General features: G+C 35.2%; 1 protein-coding gene across 5 annotated transcripts in view; it reads left to right on the top strand.

Annotated features, from left to right (window-relative positions):
* Positions 1 to 18,256, top strand: part of Naglu (N-acetyl-alpha-glucosaminidase) — a 47,712-nt gene that overhangs the window by 23,667 nt on the left and 5,789 nt on the right. For 3 of the 5 annotated variants that reach the window (XM_069816255.1, XM_069816256.1, XM_069816254.1), the window contains 6 exons: positions 303 to 445; positions 3,318 to 3,390; positions 7,324 to 7,413; positions 13,346 to 13,536; positions 17,390 to 17,510; positions 17,824 to 17,917. In XM_069816255.1, coding sequence (XP_069672356.1) covers positions 303 to 445; positions 3,318 to 3,390; positions 7,324 to 7,413; positions 13,346 to 13,536; positions 17,390 to 17,510; positions 17,824 to 17,917 — 712 coding nt within the window. Of the gene's footprint in view, positions 1 to 302; positions 446 to 3,317; positions 3,391 to 5,781; positions 5,869 to 7,323; positions 7,414 to 13,345; positions 13,537 to 17,389; positions 17,511 to 17,823; positions 17,918 to 18,256 lie in introns of all 5 variants that reach the window. The other 2 variants (XM_069816258.1, XM_069816257.1) reach the window with 1 other exon arrangement.

Here is an 18,256-nt window from a genome sequence, read left to right as displayed (position 1 = left end):
TTCATAGCTGATGGCCTGGTCATTGCAGTCATAAAGACTTAAGAGGTAATTCTCTTCACTTCACCCACTCCCACAACATCAACATGCTAAGTCTGCCACCACACACTGTGCATAAACTTCAGCCTCTTGATAGAATGATTATGGAACCAGTTAAAAATGCGTACAGTGAGGCTTGTTTACTTGTGTATGAAGGAGAGAGAAAGTTTCTTTTTCATGCATGCGATCATTTACATGCTGACCATCCCCTCCCCCTCCCTCCATTGGCAGAGATATTAAACATATTTGCAATTCTCTTCCACCAGAGAGTCTTTGAAGGTCGAAACCTGGAGAATGGTACAATGGTTGGCACAGGTCTGACACCTGAAGGCATCAACCAGAACTATGTGATGTATGATCTGATGACCGAGATGGGTTGGAGGACGCAGCCAGCAAATCTCACCGAGTGGTGAGTAATAAATACTGAAAATATGTTGTTGTTTTCTAATGCCAGGCGTTTGACAGTAAAGTCATTTGACCTCTTGCACTCCAATATTTTTCAAAGATATTATCATGACCAGCCACTGAAGCACAGATTTTGAGGTGTTCCGAATCCATTTCTTGGTTTGAGTTGCACAATGGACAGTTAGGGGACTGATATATTCCAATTCTATGCAGGTGTTTGGCCAAACAATCATGGCTTGTTGCCAATCTAAATGCAGCTACAGACGATTTTCGTGGTAAATCGGGAATTAACTGTGGATTTTGATGCAGAGAGTTCCATTTTTTCCCATGGGATTGTGTTATCAAATTTTGTTGTTGAAGTCTAAATATGTAGATTTAATAAATCTTTTCACAGAGTAATACGTAGATTTAGTAACAGGTCTGTAAGTAGCAGTGCTGCCCTTCTTTGCTAAAGCATCTGCATTCTCGTTTCCCAGGATTCCACAATGGGATGGTATCCATTGGAATACAATTCTTTTATTGAGTGATATTAATTGAGAGAGCATTTTAGTTATTTCTGCTGTTTGAGATGAAGGTGTGTGTTTAGAGACTATTGATAGAATAGCTGCTTTGGAGTCTGACAATAAAACTGCATTTTTAAATTTACTGATGTGGCATAGAAGATTCCTGAGACTTTCACTTATTGCGATGATTTCTCCATCAAAACTTGTTGTTCCATACCGACGAGATCTATAAAGTGAGAAGAGACAGCACGTAACACCTGCACCGGCACCTTGTTCTCTGGAGATCAAGGATCCGTCAGTGTATAAATGAAGCCAGTTTTGTGGATGGTATCTAATATTAATTGTCTCTAAAGACAATTGTTTTAGTATTTCAATGTTTACTTCTGATTTCAGTATTTCTTCTGTTAAATTTAGATTATATTCCATATTTAATAGAGTTAAAGGGTTTGGTTTAATTTGTAGGTTTCCTTTTAAATTCGGGATATTGATTTTCTGTTTTAATTCTTGAACAATGGATATGAAACTTTTTTGAGTTTTCAATCACTCCAATACTGAAAATATAAATTTCAGGATTTTATGTGCTAGAGATATATAAAGTAGATTTCTAGCATATGAAATGTCTTCATCATTTCGGAACTGCATACTGGGAAATACAGACTACTGAAGTGCGTCAGATTCAACTTTGACAATTGGACATCTCTCCCTCCCTCCTCTCTCTCTCTCTCTCTCATTTTATTTTCATCTCAATTGGCTGGTAGTCAGATATGAGTGCAAGCAAGCATGCTAGCACGGTGTTGTGAGGTTGTCATATGTATCATGTTAGTTACATAATGACTCCTAAGCATTAATTGATATTTTTAGATTAATTTCGTGCTTTTTGCATTGGTTAGTTTCCAGGTACGATCCATGTATCTCTTAGTGTTGTCTATCATCTGATATCTTCTTCTGCCCGAACTTTTCTTCCATTCACCATTCCTTCCAGTGCATCCTTCAATAGGCAGTTTCTTCTTACCCAGTGACCCAGTCAGTTCCTTTTTCTCTCTTTTATGTACAGGGTGTTTAAAAAATACGGGGCATAATTTCAGGTATGTATTTCCCACATGTAGACAATCAAAATAGTTCATTACAACATGTGTCCGGAAATGCTTTATTTCCGAGTTATGGCCTTCACAACATTGAAATTCACCGGAACGTTTTTCTTTCCGCAGGTCGTTGCTGTCAAAGGAGACATTAAGAGGGCACTCTGACAGTTCATTCCGAGGCGAAGATTACATTCAGTGTTGTGTAGGCGTTAGACTGTGCGACATGTATTCAAATCAAGAGCTGATGGATAGGTAGAGGTGGCCCAATTGCTTGGCCTCCACGCTCACCTGATCTGAACCCTCTCGATTTCTACTTGTGGGGCCATTTAAAATCATTGATTTATTCGTCTCCGGTGCCTGATTTGGAATCCCTTCGGAATCGAATTGTGGCATGTTCTGAGGACATACGCAATACTCCTGGAGTTTGGGATCGTGTTCGCAGGTCAGTGAGACATCGATGTGAGGTCTGTATTCAAGCAGGAGGTGGACATTTTGAACATCTTCTGTAATGACAACGACCTGCGGAAAGAAAACGTTCCGGTGAATTTCAATGTTGTGAAGGCCATAACTCGACACATGTTGTAATGAAGTATTTTGATAGTCTACATGTGGGAAATACATATCTGAAATTATGCCCCGTATTTTTTAAACACTCTGTATATGTATATAGCACTTTTTTACTGGAGGAATGTGCTGGAACAGCATTCCGGCACCTTTTTGTTGTATTTTTCATCATGGAACCGAGAAATGTGTTAATAATTATATTCTTGACTTAATTTTTCTTTGTACTCCGTGTAGGCCTTGAAAGTCTTAAAATTTGATGAAGAGGATGTTAAAACGACAAAATTCCCAATGGACAGTAACCATTTCCCTGTCTGCTTTACCCTATGTCCTATACAGAGTTCGAACACCTTTTTCTCCAAAAGAAAACAGGGGGTGGGGGGGGGGGTTACAAACGATGCTCACGTTATATCAGCGTTGCTGGTGTGCTGGAATTTTGTCCCATAGGAGTTCTTTGGATGCCAGTAAATCTACTGCACCACTTAAATGCCATCGACCTGGGCTGGGATCAAACCCGCAACCTCGAGCACAGAAGGTCAGCGCTATATCCGACTATGCTACCCAGGCCGGCTATATATATATATATATATATATATATATATAAATATGGACAGACAGACAGATGGACAGAGCATCCAGGCAGGCGGGATAGTATGATTTTTGAGCATCATGACTGTATAAATTTCAATTTAGAGTTAATTTATTTTGTTTCTGTTTAATCCTCTTTTAGGTTTTCTTTATATGCTGAGAGACGATATGGAGGTGTAAACATACATGCAGACAAAGCATGGCAGCTGTTGAAGGTAGGTAGGACCTTGTGTTTGTTTTTTCATTAGTGAAATTGCAAAAGAAACGAGCATTCCAGTTATGAAATTTCTGACGTTCATGTTTTGAAATTACTTATTCCTGTCATATTGAAATATTAGAATTGAGCAGAACAGAATGGGATCGCTACTGGGAAGCCAGAATAAAAATGACTGACTCTTATCCTCAGTGAGTCCCCACAAAGACAATATATCTGTAGTTTATATATCTTTGTTATGTATAGTAGTTCGTATATTATATTAATTCTTTAGGTTAATGATATTATCATGTAAATCTGCCATTAGAAGTTAAAAAAACAATTAGAGTTGAATATGTTTCATATCCCAGTCTTTCAAGTACATAGATGACATTGTGTTTAGTACCTCTTTTGTTGTCATAGCCTCTATAACAAGAGGAGGTGAACTGTCAGCATTATATTCGACTCCCTTTTTCACTTTTTTGTTTAGTAAGAAGCTAATAAGGCACCAAAATTATTCTGAAAGTTAAGACAAATCAAGAACGCTCTATGCTCTGCCTGGAATATAACCATTATCTTTGCAGGCTGTAGCCATTTTGTAACTGAATTAACATGGTTTCTCCAATAATTATTGTAGTTGTGAAATATTATCGTATTCTGAAAATGTTTCTATACTCTGTGTTATTTTAGTAATTGAGGCTCCAGTTTACCAAATATATTTTTTTTGCGTATATTTAATCAGTCTCGTCGCGCTCAATCCATTACCATTTCACAGAGTAGTAAACACAAAATTGTCGCTGGGACGCAGTTTTCGAGGCATGTTTCGCCCCATCCGTCTCACTGACCTTGAGGGTCTGACCGGTCGAAACCATATGTTTATAGGTTAGGGGACTTCTTTATCTACGTGGTAGCATGCTTTTTCGTTTCTCTATGTTTATTTGTTCCATAGTTATAAGTGATTCTAATGTAACACTTTTTTTGGACTTCTGTTACCAAGCAGTTGGCGACCTACTATGCCGAATATAAATAATGTAGTTCTATGTGACTGCCTTTATTATTCCTATTATCTATTCATTAGATCATAATTTCAACAAAGTAAAAGCTGGAAACATAATATTAAAGTACATTTCCCTCTGAGTTGAATGTAAAATTGTACATATAAACTGGAGTCATTACAAGTTATTCCTGTTAACTGGACTTGTTGACAGAATTTTAAAAAGCACTTCAAAAAAAAGTTTGATCTTGATTCCAACGAAATTTTCTGTAAAACATACATGTCAGTTGTTCTGGACACTTCTAGATTTGATTATGTTGAACTTATCAAATAAACTTGAAAAAAGTTATTCCATATGACCTTTTTAGTCCAAAATTCTGGATGATGAAAAAATTCCGAGAACACAGGAGGGAAAGGATGACGACAACAATAACAATATCAAAATTATATAAATATCCGAACCAAGGTAGTGCAAGAAGAGAAAGTATCGCCTGCTATTGCTTTGGAATATTCAACATTTCTCCATCTCTTTGATTTGTAATTCAATACCTTTTTGTTCAGTTATTCTGTTTCTCATTGGCTTTTCTAATATTTCTGTTCAAATGATTGAATTTGGTATGTGATGTGATTGATTGGTTTTCAATGGCCACGTTTGGGATCATTTAACCCATTTTGTTTTTTGCTTCCCAGTAGAGAGCACTCAGATTTTTTGGTCTGCGATGTATCAATCTTAAAAATGTCTCCTCTCTGGTTTCCATTTTTATTTCTTGAAACAGTTCATTGCCCTGTTTTTGTGTCTGTACGTCAATATCAGTATTATTAACATTTCTGAATTTTATTTCTGTTACATATTGTTAGGAATTTACCTAATTTATATGTTACATCTGGAGTGGAGTCAGACAGAGTTGTTTTCGGCATTTGCTGAGTAAGTGACTAAAAAAATTGCAGATCATAAGCAGTGAACCTTCATTGCTGATTTTCTTTATTTCTGTAACAACTCTGCCCTGTTGTGAAATATAATATCTTAGTTTTTCAACATACTCACGTGCTTTCGCCTTCCTACCTTTCAATGTGATATTGTATGAGCTACCTATGCTGTACTGAAGGTTTTATTACCATTAACTATTTACACAAAACTGTAACTACTGTATATCATCACATTGCTGTTGAAGGCAATTTCAACTCACAACATAAACAGACCACCACGTGCTTTACAAGTAAAACTTAGCAATGTTGACTAATATTATCAGGGCTCAATTGACTGGCTCCACTGTATAGAATACTATAGGAAATTTTGCCATTTAGATAAATTTAAATGTAAACAGTACACATGGGCTTTGTTGTTGAGCTAAGTAATTCATTTTGTGGCTTAATAGTATGTTGAGAAAGTCAATTTGACACTCGATGCTATGTTTTCAGTCAGGTGTTTACAGTTTCACTGGATCGAGGAAGGTGCGAGGAAAATACATCATCTGTCGGAGACCTAACCTTCGAATGCGTCAATGGGTAATCCCATCAATCTGTTGTCTGAAAAAGAAATGGTTTGTAGCATTTAATAAAATCACTTTGTGCCTTCAATGATATAGAAATAGATTTTACGTTTTTACATTACATTTGATCCTGTGGACCCGGGTTCGATCCTGGGTGTATCCCTGATTTATAACTTGTGTTGGGCAAGCCCGTGCTCCAGGTAACACAGGGGTTATCTCCGGGAAGCTCCGGTTCCCCTGTGGGATCTCCATAATCATCTCCTCACAGGTATAGTGTAGACTAGCCTCCTATGGCGCATCCTGGGCAATGACTCTGTCAGTAAATTGACTTACATAACTGACTTCATAAAAAAATATATATATTACATTTGAACGAATAGAAAAGCACTCTGTAACATGCTCATATTAATATATGCTTATTGCTTTTTTCTTTGAATTTCTTTACGACACTCAATATTGCCTTTGGTGTTGTTGTGATTATTATATCTACATTGTATTTTTTCTTTGAAAAATATTGGAGTGCAAGAGGTCAAATGACTTTATTGTCAAATGCCTGGCATTAGAAAACAACAACATTGTATCTTTACTAGTGATTTTGTTCCTAAATAAATTAAAACAGTTTTAATTCTCTTTGACGTAGTAAAACCATTGTGAAATATTCTTCTAAGCTTGCTCAACAATTACTTCAATCAGTCAATCTTCCTAATGTATCGAGCTGTTTGCTGACAACATAAAGTCCACTATAGTCCACTGTAGTCTATTCAGTTGTTGTTTTTCACGAGAAATGAGGGGTATTTTGATCGGTGTTCATTACAGATGCCTGTTGCTAGTAGCCAGAGGTGGAGTGTAGTCAATATATACTGCAGGGCTGTGTCTTCTGCAACTGGTACTGATGATTTTAATTTACTTCTTTTGTGGTTTACAATTACCTGGAAACAAAAAAAAAATATATTATACCAACTTTGTAAAATATAAAACACTAAAAAAAGGTATTTTTTATTGTTACATTTACTAGAATGCAACAGTTCTGATATTAGGGACTTCGGAAATTTAGCAATTTATAAATTGAAAGCAACAAGTTTATAAACACGGTGACATTGGTGTTGATGATTTATAAAATCTTCTTCCTTTCCTTCTTTTTTGTAAGACTCTTTGCCTATTTAGTATCAGAATGCAGTGGACTTGTACCATCTTTTCAAAGGTTTGCCAGGATTTCTTTTGCCTTCAGATATTATACGGAAGAAATGTTCATTTACTCTGTAGGTTTTTTAAATATAGCAATCGATTTTTTAAAATTCTATTAAGAACTGAAAGGTATTAAGTAAGTTTCGTTTCTGAAAATGCTACAAAACATTTCAAGTTTTAAAGCTTGTTTTTCTAGCATGCTGTCTTGGAGAGTTAACCTATGCATCCAGCTGACTCCAGTATGCTTGTGAATGCTACATTAACTTCGCTTGTTCCTTGATTTTAGAGTGGAGTGTACAACTGCACACAGGATGATTATGACATGCATGGTGCAGATATCATATGTTTACGTCCATCACTAGGGTCCACAGAATTTGTGAGTGAAGTTGTAGAAAGTTATCTTACTTTACTACTGTATTATAAGTTCACTCTCTTTCCTAGTAAAATATGGTGCATATGTTTTGTAAGTCTCAAATACGTTAAAGATATAGAATAAGGCACCATACTTTTGCCTCTCTGTATGTTTATGTGTATTTTTCATAAGTCTCGGTTAAAGTTTCCCTTTCTCAATAGAATAAGGCATCAGACGTTTGGTTCTGTGTCTTATCTGCATCCTGTGGCAAGTGTTTGGCTTCTACATAATTTTCCTTCTTCTTTCTCTGTATAAATCTATTGCATTCAGTACATTTTAAGAAGTGTTTGCATTCATGGTGGAAGTACTATCTCTACATATTTCACCATTATAAGAGTTCAGTACATATTTTTATATGATGTAGGTTAGGAAATTGACACTTCTTACCTGTTCTGAATTTTGAATTTGCTTTCTAGTTTGAGGCATTGTCCACTCCTCTCTCCCCAACCAATAACAGCCATGCACATTATTACAGAAAATGATCTTATTTTATATTAAATAAAGTAAAATGAGAGACATATAGTTTAGCTCACACTATGTTCTCAATTAGCAGCAAAGTAGCACTCTTAAAAACAATCCATCTTTAGAATCATGTTCACTTCCAATAGATGGCAGCATCAGTGCATGTCTTATAACCAGGGAACGGATTTATATGGACTAAAAATATATGAAATATGTAAATATATATGTAGTTATTTTTACCAAAATATGGAATTAAATATGGATTTTTACCAAAATATGGAATTAAATATGGACTTAAAATTATAAAAAAATGACTATGTACGTTAAATATTGGTACATTTTAATCAAACTAAACAAAAAATATAATGGACGTACCTTATCTTCCAATGTAGTTTCAACAAAACACAATTTTTATTGTCTGTTACCATAACAATAGGTTACAAACATTTCTTTCAAGTGCTGAAAAGTGAATCTTCTTCTATTGTCTCTGAGGATAGATTTATACTGACTAAAAGAGCGTTCGACGTCACAAGAAGTAACTGGTACATAATTCAATTTCACAATGTCTGCTGGGGATAAGTCCAAGTTAATCTTCACTGTTGATTCACCACTCATCACAGCAACAACCTTTTGTAGTTCTTCATATCCAGGGTTTTTTGAAAGTACAGTGTCCACCTTAGCTCTTACTGCATCTGCAACTTTACCTCTACCACGATTCAGTTGTTCCACAGTACTATTTATAATTTCAAAACTTTCAGATAGTGAAAGGTGCCTATTTTGGAGACTTTTGAGCGTTTTTATGATGCATGAAAATGTATGCTGAATGTGAGCTAAGTCATTCTTCACACTTATGTCACAGGTAACTGTTTTCGCAGTATCAATTGAGACTGCATCTTCAGAGTCCAATGCAAGGAGAACATTGTTAATAGAGTCTATATGTTCGGCATAATATTCAACTGCTTCTAGCCATGTACCCCATCTAGTTAAAATTGGCTTTGGTGGCAATGGAATTTCAGGGTACATTTCTTTCAACACGTTAACTCTACTGGGAGCTTTGAGAAATACTTTTTTCACTGATGAAATCAACAAATCTACTTTAGGGAAATTGTCTCTGACCACTTCTGCCACACGATGAAATGCATGCGCCACACAAGTGAAATGAGTCAATTTAGGATATACAACAGATAATGCTTGTCCAGCTTTGACCATATAAGGGGCAGCATCGCTAATAAAGAATAACACATTATCGTACATAATACCCTTTGGCCACAGGATACCCATAGCTTCGTTGAACAGTTTAACTATAGTTTTGTTATTGCACTTTTCTAGAACATCACAATGTAAAAGAATTCGTTCAGAATATTGTTCACTTAACAAACCGATAACTACATTACCAACAAGTCTACCTTCTTTGTCGGGAGTCTCATCAATGGAAACCCAAATTGAACTATCTTTAATTTCATCTCTTATCTTCTGTATTGTCTCATCGTAGATGGATGGAGCATACGTCTTCCTAAGTGTTGACTCATCCGGGATTGTATGTTGAGTATATTTTTCAAGGAATTCCCTGAAGACCTTATTCTTTAGTTTGTAGAGAGGAATATCAGCAGAGATGAGAGAACGGCACAGGTCGATGTTAAACTCAGATCTTACATTCGATGTTGTTGGTTGTGTTAAAAACAATTGTCTCTGCTTGGAATTTAGTTGTTTGTTGGCCTGATGTTTACTAGTTGTAATGTGTTGTTGCACCAGGAACTTTTGTGTAGATGATACTGCACACTGACACAAATTACAAAATAATATTTTATTGTCAGTTGATAAACCATCTTCTTTAAATTCTGAAATGTAACTTGTTAGTTTTGATTTTAAATTGACTGAATGACGTACTTTTGGCATATTTACCGTCTTTATAGTATGATTTACAAAACTGAACCTATGTGTACTCCAGTGGCGGCTCGTGCCGGATAAATTAGGTGAAGGTCAATAGAATTCTAGATAATTTCCTGGAATCGTTATATAGCCGTGACGTCGCGAATGCTTTTGTAACCTATACGATGGTCATATTGAATTAATGTAATAGATTCACCATTTTCTTAAGTTTTATGAAAAGCACAGCATATAAAATAAACAAATTTTCAACATTTTCGGAAGCTACGTCCCCTTAATCCCGAAGAATTCACTGTCCCAGCAAAACTTCCACACAATACATACCACAACATAATAAAACAACCACAAGTCCACATGACATAAAAAAGACAAAATCTAACACATTTTATACAACACATCAAATTAAAAGAGTACACAAGAAATAGGACCCATAACAAAATTCAAAATCACAATCATGATCGTAAACCATACCGTAGCCATACCAACACATAAGACTTCATCGTATTCATCATCATACACTATCTCGCTTTCGCGCTTGTGGAATACCCTACCCAGTGACATCAGAGACTGTCGGAATTTAGTAGTGTTCAAAAGCAAACTTATTAAGCATTTTCTTGCTGCGTAGATTAGGTTTAAGTTTTACTTAGTTAATAAAAAAAAATTTCTCTCTTCTTAATTTTTACAATGAACTGTCTAGCTTTTATTAGTCTGTTAATTCTTTTAGTACTTTGATTTTTATTGTATTTGTAAATTCAATATTAATTCTAATTATAATTATAATTGTATTCTTTATATTGTAGTTGTAATCCCTGGTAGAGGGGAAGAGAAGGCCTGATGGCCTTATCTCTACCAGGTTAAATAAATAAATAAAATAAAATAAATAAACTGTATTCATATTTTAAATCAACTTCGGAACATGCAACTTCCAATATAAGCTTACCTATCCAGTAAAATCAGTAGCTACGATTAAATCAAAGCAGTATTCTGTTGAACAGAAAACTTACACTTGAACGGAAAAGAAAGGGGCACTAGTAATTTCATCTCTTACAAGTTCATTGATGCATTCAGAAATACAATCAATTATTTCATTTTGAATCGTTTTAGATTTCCCAGAAAGAACAGACCCAATTTTTTCATAGTGATTTCTAATTTTCATAGGGCCAATGAAATGAGACCCAATAATTCTTTCAAATTCCCCCTGTTCTGTGACGAAATACATTCATCATGACCGCGAAAAGCCAATTCCTGCTTGCTTAGAAACAATACCGTATCGATTGCGGTGTGCATTACCAGTCTATTTAAACATACGTTTTCATTAAATTGACTTACGTATAACCTATAACTTTTCTTTAGTGCATCCGCAATGGTGTTCATGTTCTTCTGCAGGGCCTTTAATTGCAAAATACATTTAATGTGTTCAGCTGAATCTGCATAGCTGTGAAGACCGCGATTGACATTTTTGAAATCGCAAAATCCAGTTGAATCCCAAGCGAGTTTCGTGTTCCCCAGAAGAAGACAAGGCCAACAATATAACTTCTCGTTATAGTGACTCCCACATAACCAGTTGCAATCGGCATACCACGAGTCTTGAAACTGAATATTGTATGACCGACCACCACGTTTCACTTAATGTGACATGTTGTTCTGCGGTATTTTAAAATATCTTGCTTATCTTCTGCACACCAACGAGAGAACGGTGTCTCCAAAAGATTACACACTAAATCGTTTAACGGATTCATGTTTTCATCGCATTAATACACGTAGTAACACCTTCACACTTCGCTGCACTTGTCACAACAAAGAATACGTAAAGCGAAATCGTTGGTCAGCGCGGGTCAAATGTACAACGTAGTTTCAAATGTTATGCCAACTTTCTTTATTACAGGGTACTCAAATTATTTCAAAATCCATACAAAACATAATATTCAAGAGGTGCTAACGTTAAAAATACCAAAATATATACGTTATATACTAAATTTAAACAATATTTAACTTCTTTACAAAATATTTTATGTTTTCTTATTTAGTTGCAAAATATTACAGTTGGCCACCCTGATCCAATGTTTGGACGAGAGAGAGATTCTGTCTTTCAAGAATAGAGAAAGGAGATGAATGCCTGCTCCACAGGCCTTCATAATAGCCTCGCAAAAGGGACCGGTAATTCATAGTAAGCAACTCGTTGTCATGGCAACCGGGTGTGTGTACTGAAGGCGAAAAGGAAAGTCTCATTCGGACCTTCAGCTGGTCTGCTAGCCACGTGGCCTGGCTGGTTAGGGGTTCGTGTGAAGTACTGCAGTGAACGTTAACTGAGCGGATTAAGCCGAACAAGATATTAAAAAATAGAGCAAAATATGGTTTAGTGAAGAATTCATTTTATTTTAATTTATTGATAAAACATATTTTATTAAAGCACGAAAAAAGGGGTGAAGGTGGCCTTCATGTACTTCACTTGAATAACCGCCACTGGTGTACTCTGACTGGCATTTAACTGTTGAGCTGCACAACTGAAGTCTGTTAAAAATTTTAAATTAAATTAATACAGTTTTGTAACTTACTTTCCCATTGTTGATAGGACTGCTAATTTTCAAATAACTCTGATGTTAAAGGGATTACTGAACATGTGTTTAAATCTCTATTGTTGAAATGTATTTTTAAAAGTTAATGGAATTTTGTTTTGTTTTATTGTTAAACCTAATATAATATGGACTGTTTTATATGAAATATGGAAAATATATGGAAATTAACGAAAATATGTACTAAACTCTAAAATATGGAAAAATATGGAAAATAAAAGTAGGATTTTTCAACCCTACACATTGTGAAACATAAAGATAATGCAAAATATAAATTATATTAGCTTTATAAGTAAATATGTATTTACATATAAATCCTTTCCCTGCTTATAACATTAGTTCCATTTGCAGCATTGTGCATTATAGTGAATAGAATTATTTATTTCTCTAAAAAGTGTTTTGAGATGCAAAATGTTTGTAATTAGATGGAATTAATTTTAGGATTTTTCTAAGCACGGCTCCTTTTCCTGAATTATTGAAAATTTTGTTTTATGTTTTTTGGTCATCAGTTGTGAGAGTAAGTAATGTCCTGACACTTCTTTACCACAGGAGACAGTCTTTTTTGTAGTTCCTTTAACATTTCATTACTAAAAGATAAACATATTCTAAAAGCCTATACAATAACGTAATTTACTTGAGTGAACTATACATTTGAAGCTTAATTTTCTTTGTAATTCTGAAATGTAACCATCACTTAAATGATTAATGTTAAGGAAATATACCTTTTATTTAATTTTCTAATTATTCCGAGTCTCTTTTCTCAGGGAGAAAAAAAGGATTTTTTTTAACTCCAAAAGATATATGCATTACTGCACTATTAAATTTAATTCTTGTTTTTCCATTGATTATAGCTTCATTTCATAACTTTATAATGATACAAGTTTATTTTATACTTCTGTCCCCTTTGCTGTTGTTTCCATACCTGTTAATATATGTGAGAATCATAATAAACTAACTTCATTGTTGCATATTAGGTGTGGTACAATACCACAGAGCTTGCAATGGCATGGGACGAGTTGCTGGACGCCTCAGAGCAGTTTCATGAAGCAGCCAACTATCAGCATGACCTAGTGGACCTAACACGGCAGATCCTGCAGGTGAAGGGAGGTGAACTTTATGGCACGCTGGTCACTGCTTTCAGGGAAGGCAACATTACCATCTTCCAGTATGTTTACTACTTTATAGTCTAAAAGTCTAGCAACTCTTAAAGTAATCGATGTTTGAATATGTAATTTTGATTTAATTGAAATGGAAAATGATTTATTAATACAAACATTTAGTTTCATCAGCTCAATGACGACCTCTCAGCAAAGATATTTTTTTATTTGTTGTACTCCATCAAAGAATATAATATTTAAATCGACTTTCTTGTTACGGTATATGGAGGCATTTTTAATCAAAACTTTGAACCCACTATAGACAGCTAGTTTGCGACAGAATTTAATATGGATCAATATTACACTTTCCAGTGATAACCGAGTTTCATTTTTCATATGCTAACTTTCACTTAAAGTCATCCTTGATGATGGAGTTGTTACACGTTCACCATTAAGGGTCCCATACACGCAAAGACTTTCGGAGACCTGTACAGACTTACACTTCAAGGAAGTATGTCCGACTTGCCTCCTAGACTTATAGTTCACAAATATTGAAATCAGTAATTCTTCGTGGAGAAATGCAATCACTCGAGAAATGTTATTCCTTCATGATTCTGCATTCATAGAAATACTTGAGAATAGTTTCTCGAATCTATACTTTCATAGCTTAACGCCATTTCGCTACAGAGGAGTGCTCAATACGAAATAATGATGAAATATCGACCACATGCTCTTACTATTATTTGTTGCGATGTTTAATTTTTCTCCCTCTTAATTTAGAAAGCACTAAGTCGGGAAAAATTCAAACAGCCCCAGAATTTTGGAGACTTACCTTAAGGCCAAAAATCTCAATATTTTTCACCCATATACGAGAAGACAGTGGATTTATGTTTGTACAGACTTACCTACAGGCATGATAGATAAATCTCTGCAGTATGGGCCCCTTTAGATTTGAAGTTCGTGGATTTAAACTATGCTCAGAGTGTTGCATTCTTGAAAGGAGAATGAAATGTTTATAATATGACTTTCTACAGAACCGAAGTAAAGCTGAGAGATCTATATTGTACATTTATGATGTGTGAAGGAACTTTCTCCATAACTTGATAGGGCTTCAAGCAAAATTCACTGACTGTTCCTCTCTTCTTTTTTTTTTTTTTTACTTTATTATTTAACAACGCTGTATCAACTGCTGGGTTATTTAGCATCGATGGAATTGGTGATAACAAGATGGTATTTGTCGAGATGAGGTCGAGGATTCGGCATAGATTACCTGACATTCGCCTTATGGTTGGGGAAAACCTAGTAGAAACCTCAACCAGATAATCAGCTGAAGCAGAAATCGAACTCACGCCCGAACTCTAGATCAGCAGGAAAATGTGCTACTGCCTGAGCTACGCTGGGGCTGACTGTTTCTTATATCAACTAATTTGCTGATCTTTATCTGTAATTTTATTATCAGGAATAATACAATTTTTTCTTCGATAGTCATCCTCGGTAGACTCGCAGTTATCATACTGCCTGTTGAATCCAAGGATCGCTAGTTCAGATCCCATCAAATGTGATTAAGTCCTTAGCATAGCTTCCTCTGGGAGAGAAGTAAAGTTAGGAGTCCTGTATCGTATATTTACAGCATGTAAAATAACCCTGTTCTTGGTAGAGGGATCGGGGCAGAATTCATCTGCCATTTGTTGTGTACATTGAATTTTGATGCTGAATAACTCAGAAGCTGAACTACTACTAATAGTAATATCCTGTAGCAAACAAATGAATTTGGAAACATGGACTCTCCAACAGTGAATGGTACGATGGCATTAAAATGGTTAGAAATGTTGCTGCAGTACATGCTGTGCCAGGAAGATCTCAGGTCAACCATTGTAGTGTTTGTCACAACGAGCTTAAAACTCTTGCACACGTCCTGGGATCCTGTCCACATGGCGAAGCTCTGCAAAATGTTAGACACCACTAAATACGATCAATTATAGCCACTGCCCTTAAAGATGCCGATAAAACACCTTTGAAGAAGTACATGGTCTCTCCGTTACTGGCAGTACACGATGCACAGATATAATAACTTTCCAGGAATCCACAAGATCTGATATTCATAATTGATCCCACTGTGTGTTTCGAAACGAATGAAGAACAGCCAGCAGAAATATATAAGGAAAAAAGAATATCTACAATTTCACCATTTCCTATTACCTCCAAAACTACCTGCTAAATCAGCTTGAAGTAATCAGACTTCTGGTTGGAGCAAGAGGTACCGCTACTCTCTTCGTGAAAGATGTGTTTAAGAGGCTTGGAATACCTACATATTATTCCGATTGTAACATTAGCTGCATTGAAAGAATCAATTGCTCTACTAAAGCATCAAAATGAAACTAAGTTCATTAGCACTCTTTACTTTTTCGTAATACTTATCTCTGTCTTTAAAATTTGTTATATTTCTACTAATCTGAAAATGTATTTGTGGGAGTTTCATTTGTTAAAACAAAATCAATGGTTGAATGAACTTATAAACATATGTATATGTCCCTTGTGGCAGCTCACAAATAGTGAGAAGATTTCTAAATTTAAAAAATACTACTGCTACTATTACCACCACCATATATTATATCAACATATCTTTAAGCATTAGTAAACAATTGTTTGGAAAGAAAATTTTACATAAATGGACATGGAAGAGTCAAATGCCATGTTCATTGTTAGAGATACTGAAAAGTAGTACTTCCCATGAAAACCTAGAAATTAATTTTTCAAAACTGTTTTTTTCTAATAGCGGGTATTTGAATGTCTGTCTTTTCACCCATATGAAGCTAGTTGTGTAGACCAATTTACCGACAGTCTTTGCCCACGATGCGCCTCAGGAGGCTGGTCTACACTACATTCGCAGTGAGATGAAATAGGCCTATTGAAGGAGATTTGTTGGAATGCCACAGGGAAACTGAAGCTTCCATAGAAAACCTCAATGTTACCTGGACCACGGGTTTGCCCATCACAAGTTATAAATTGGGATCAAGCCTGAGTGGTCTAGCCACTGGGCCACCATGGTGGCTTTTTTTTTGTAATACCACAGTATTTAATTCATATAATGGAATAGTAATATGTGTTACAAGAGCGGTATGTTGAAGTTTTCTGTTCAAGGAAAAGTTTGAAAAAGCGAAACGTAGTTGAGCTTTTTTAATTTCCAAGAATTGAAAGAAAACATACCGCTCGTGTATCGTACATTATTTTGTGCGAAGATCGTTTATTACATACCTGAAAGAGGAATTTCTAATTAGTTGCAATGTAATCTCCATCTTGGTTTCTGTTCAATGACGGCAAATTTGCAAAACAAAAATATCTATCTTCAACATTGTTGCTTTAAAATGTTTTCTGTGTTTACTATACTCCAGCAGGCCATGATATACGTCTGTCTTTTTTTTCCCCCCCAGTCTATAAATGCGAACTTAAAACAAACGGTAAGGTTATGTAATGATTTATTTTTCATTTTAATATTTTAACAATATTATTTATATAACATATTGCAGTAATAACATCGGCAAGTTTGTTGATTTTTTCACGGCTTCCTTAATGTTACTTGCATCACGAATGCAGTAACTTTAGTGGAGTTGTAGAGTTTACTTAATTTTTGCAAATATTTAAAAACAATAATTAACAGTGAAATTTAGGTGAAATTGCAGTGGTAAGTTTCCAATTTATAATTATTACTATAATGAGCGTCTCTAAAAATAATATGTTAAAAGCCTAAAGCAGTAAAATCAATATGTCGCTTAAGCGGTAAGAAGTGGGAAATTGTTATGCATGTTAGGTTGGAAATATGACTGTGGAATTTTAGACTTTCCGCAGATTGGTTTTGTGCAGAAACCAAGCAAATACGCACGATCTCGCACAAAAGTAACATAGAGTGTTGTTGTGTTACAGAGAGAATGCTCAGCTGCTTCGGACTTTACTGGCTGATCTGGACCTAGTGCTCAGTTCAAATAAGGACTTCTTGTTGGGTCGCTGGCTAGAGGCTGCTAAAGCTCTCGGCACTACTGACTTGGTACAGTGCATTTTAACTAGGTAGTTCACTGTGTTAGGAGAAGTTTCTGTTTGGAGTGTTTCTCTTGCTTGAGAAATATTCGAAGTATCGTATCTGGTTTGGTTATTTTGAGGTTTGTGTGTGCGTGCATGTGTATGTACACTTGCATAATATGCTCTGTGAATACGAATCAACTTGATGTAATAATTTTGTTATTATTGTTAATTTCATAAGTAACCTTAGATTGGCATGTCATAAAGATTAGATAATCATGGTGCAGTGAAGTTTTATTATGTAGCTTGAATTCTGTAACACATTCTTGTTGTCTTTCTAGGAGAAGCAGTTGTATGAATACAATGCTCGCAATCAGATTACATTGTGGGGGCCACATGGTGAGATCTTGGACTATGCTACTAAACAGTGGGGAGGTATGTCAGCCAATTTAATAAATTATATTGTTGAAACGAAGAGTTTTTATATTAGCTTGCAAATAGAAGTAATGGACATCATATTATTTATTATTCAATTGAAAGTTAAAAAAATAGGAAGAGATGTTTGAATTTTTTTTATTATTAAAAATCTCATTCTCTCAGAAAGCCACAGATCTCCTGTTACAATATCTTGTAAATGAATATGCCTTTCCTACAGAAATGAAGCTAATTCTACACTTCACCCTAAAATTAATTTCTAACTGCTTTTACATCATATAGAACATCTCCCTGAGGAACTGATGAAAACCACAGAAATATTTATTTTTTATTATCTCC

Source organism: Periplaneta americana, chromosome 17 (genome assembly GCF_040183065.1).
Source record: "Periplaneta americana isolate PAMFEO1 chromosome 17, P.americana_PAMFEO1_priV1, whole genome shotgun sequence".
Taxonomy (NCBI): domain Eukaryota; kingdom Metazoa; phylum Arthropoda; class Insecta; order Blattodea; family Blattidae; genus Periplaneta; species Periplaneta americana.
This window is presented reverse-complemented; position numbering and strand designations above follow the sequence as displayed.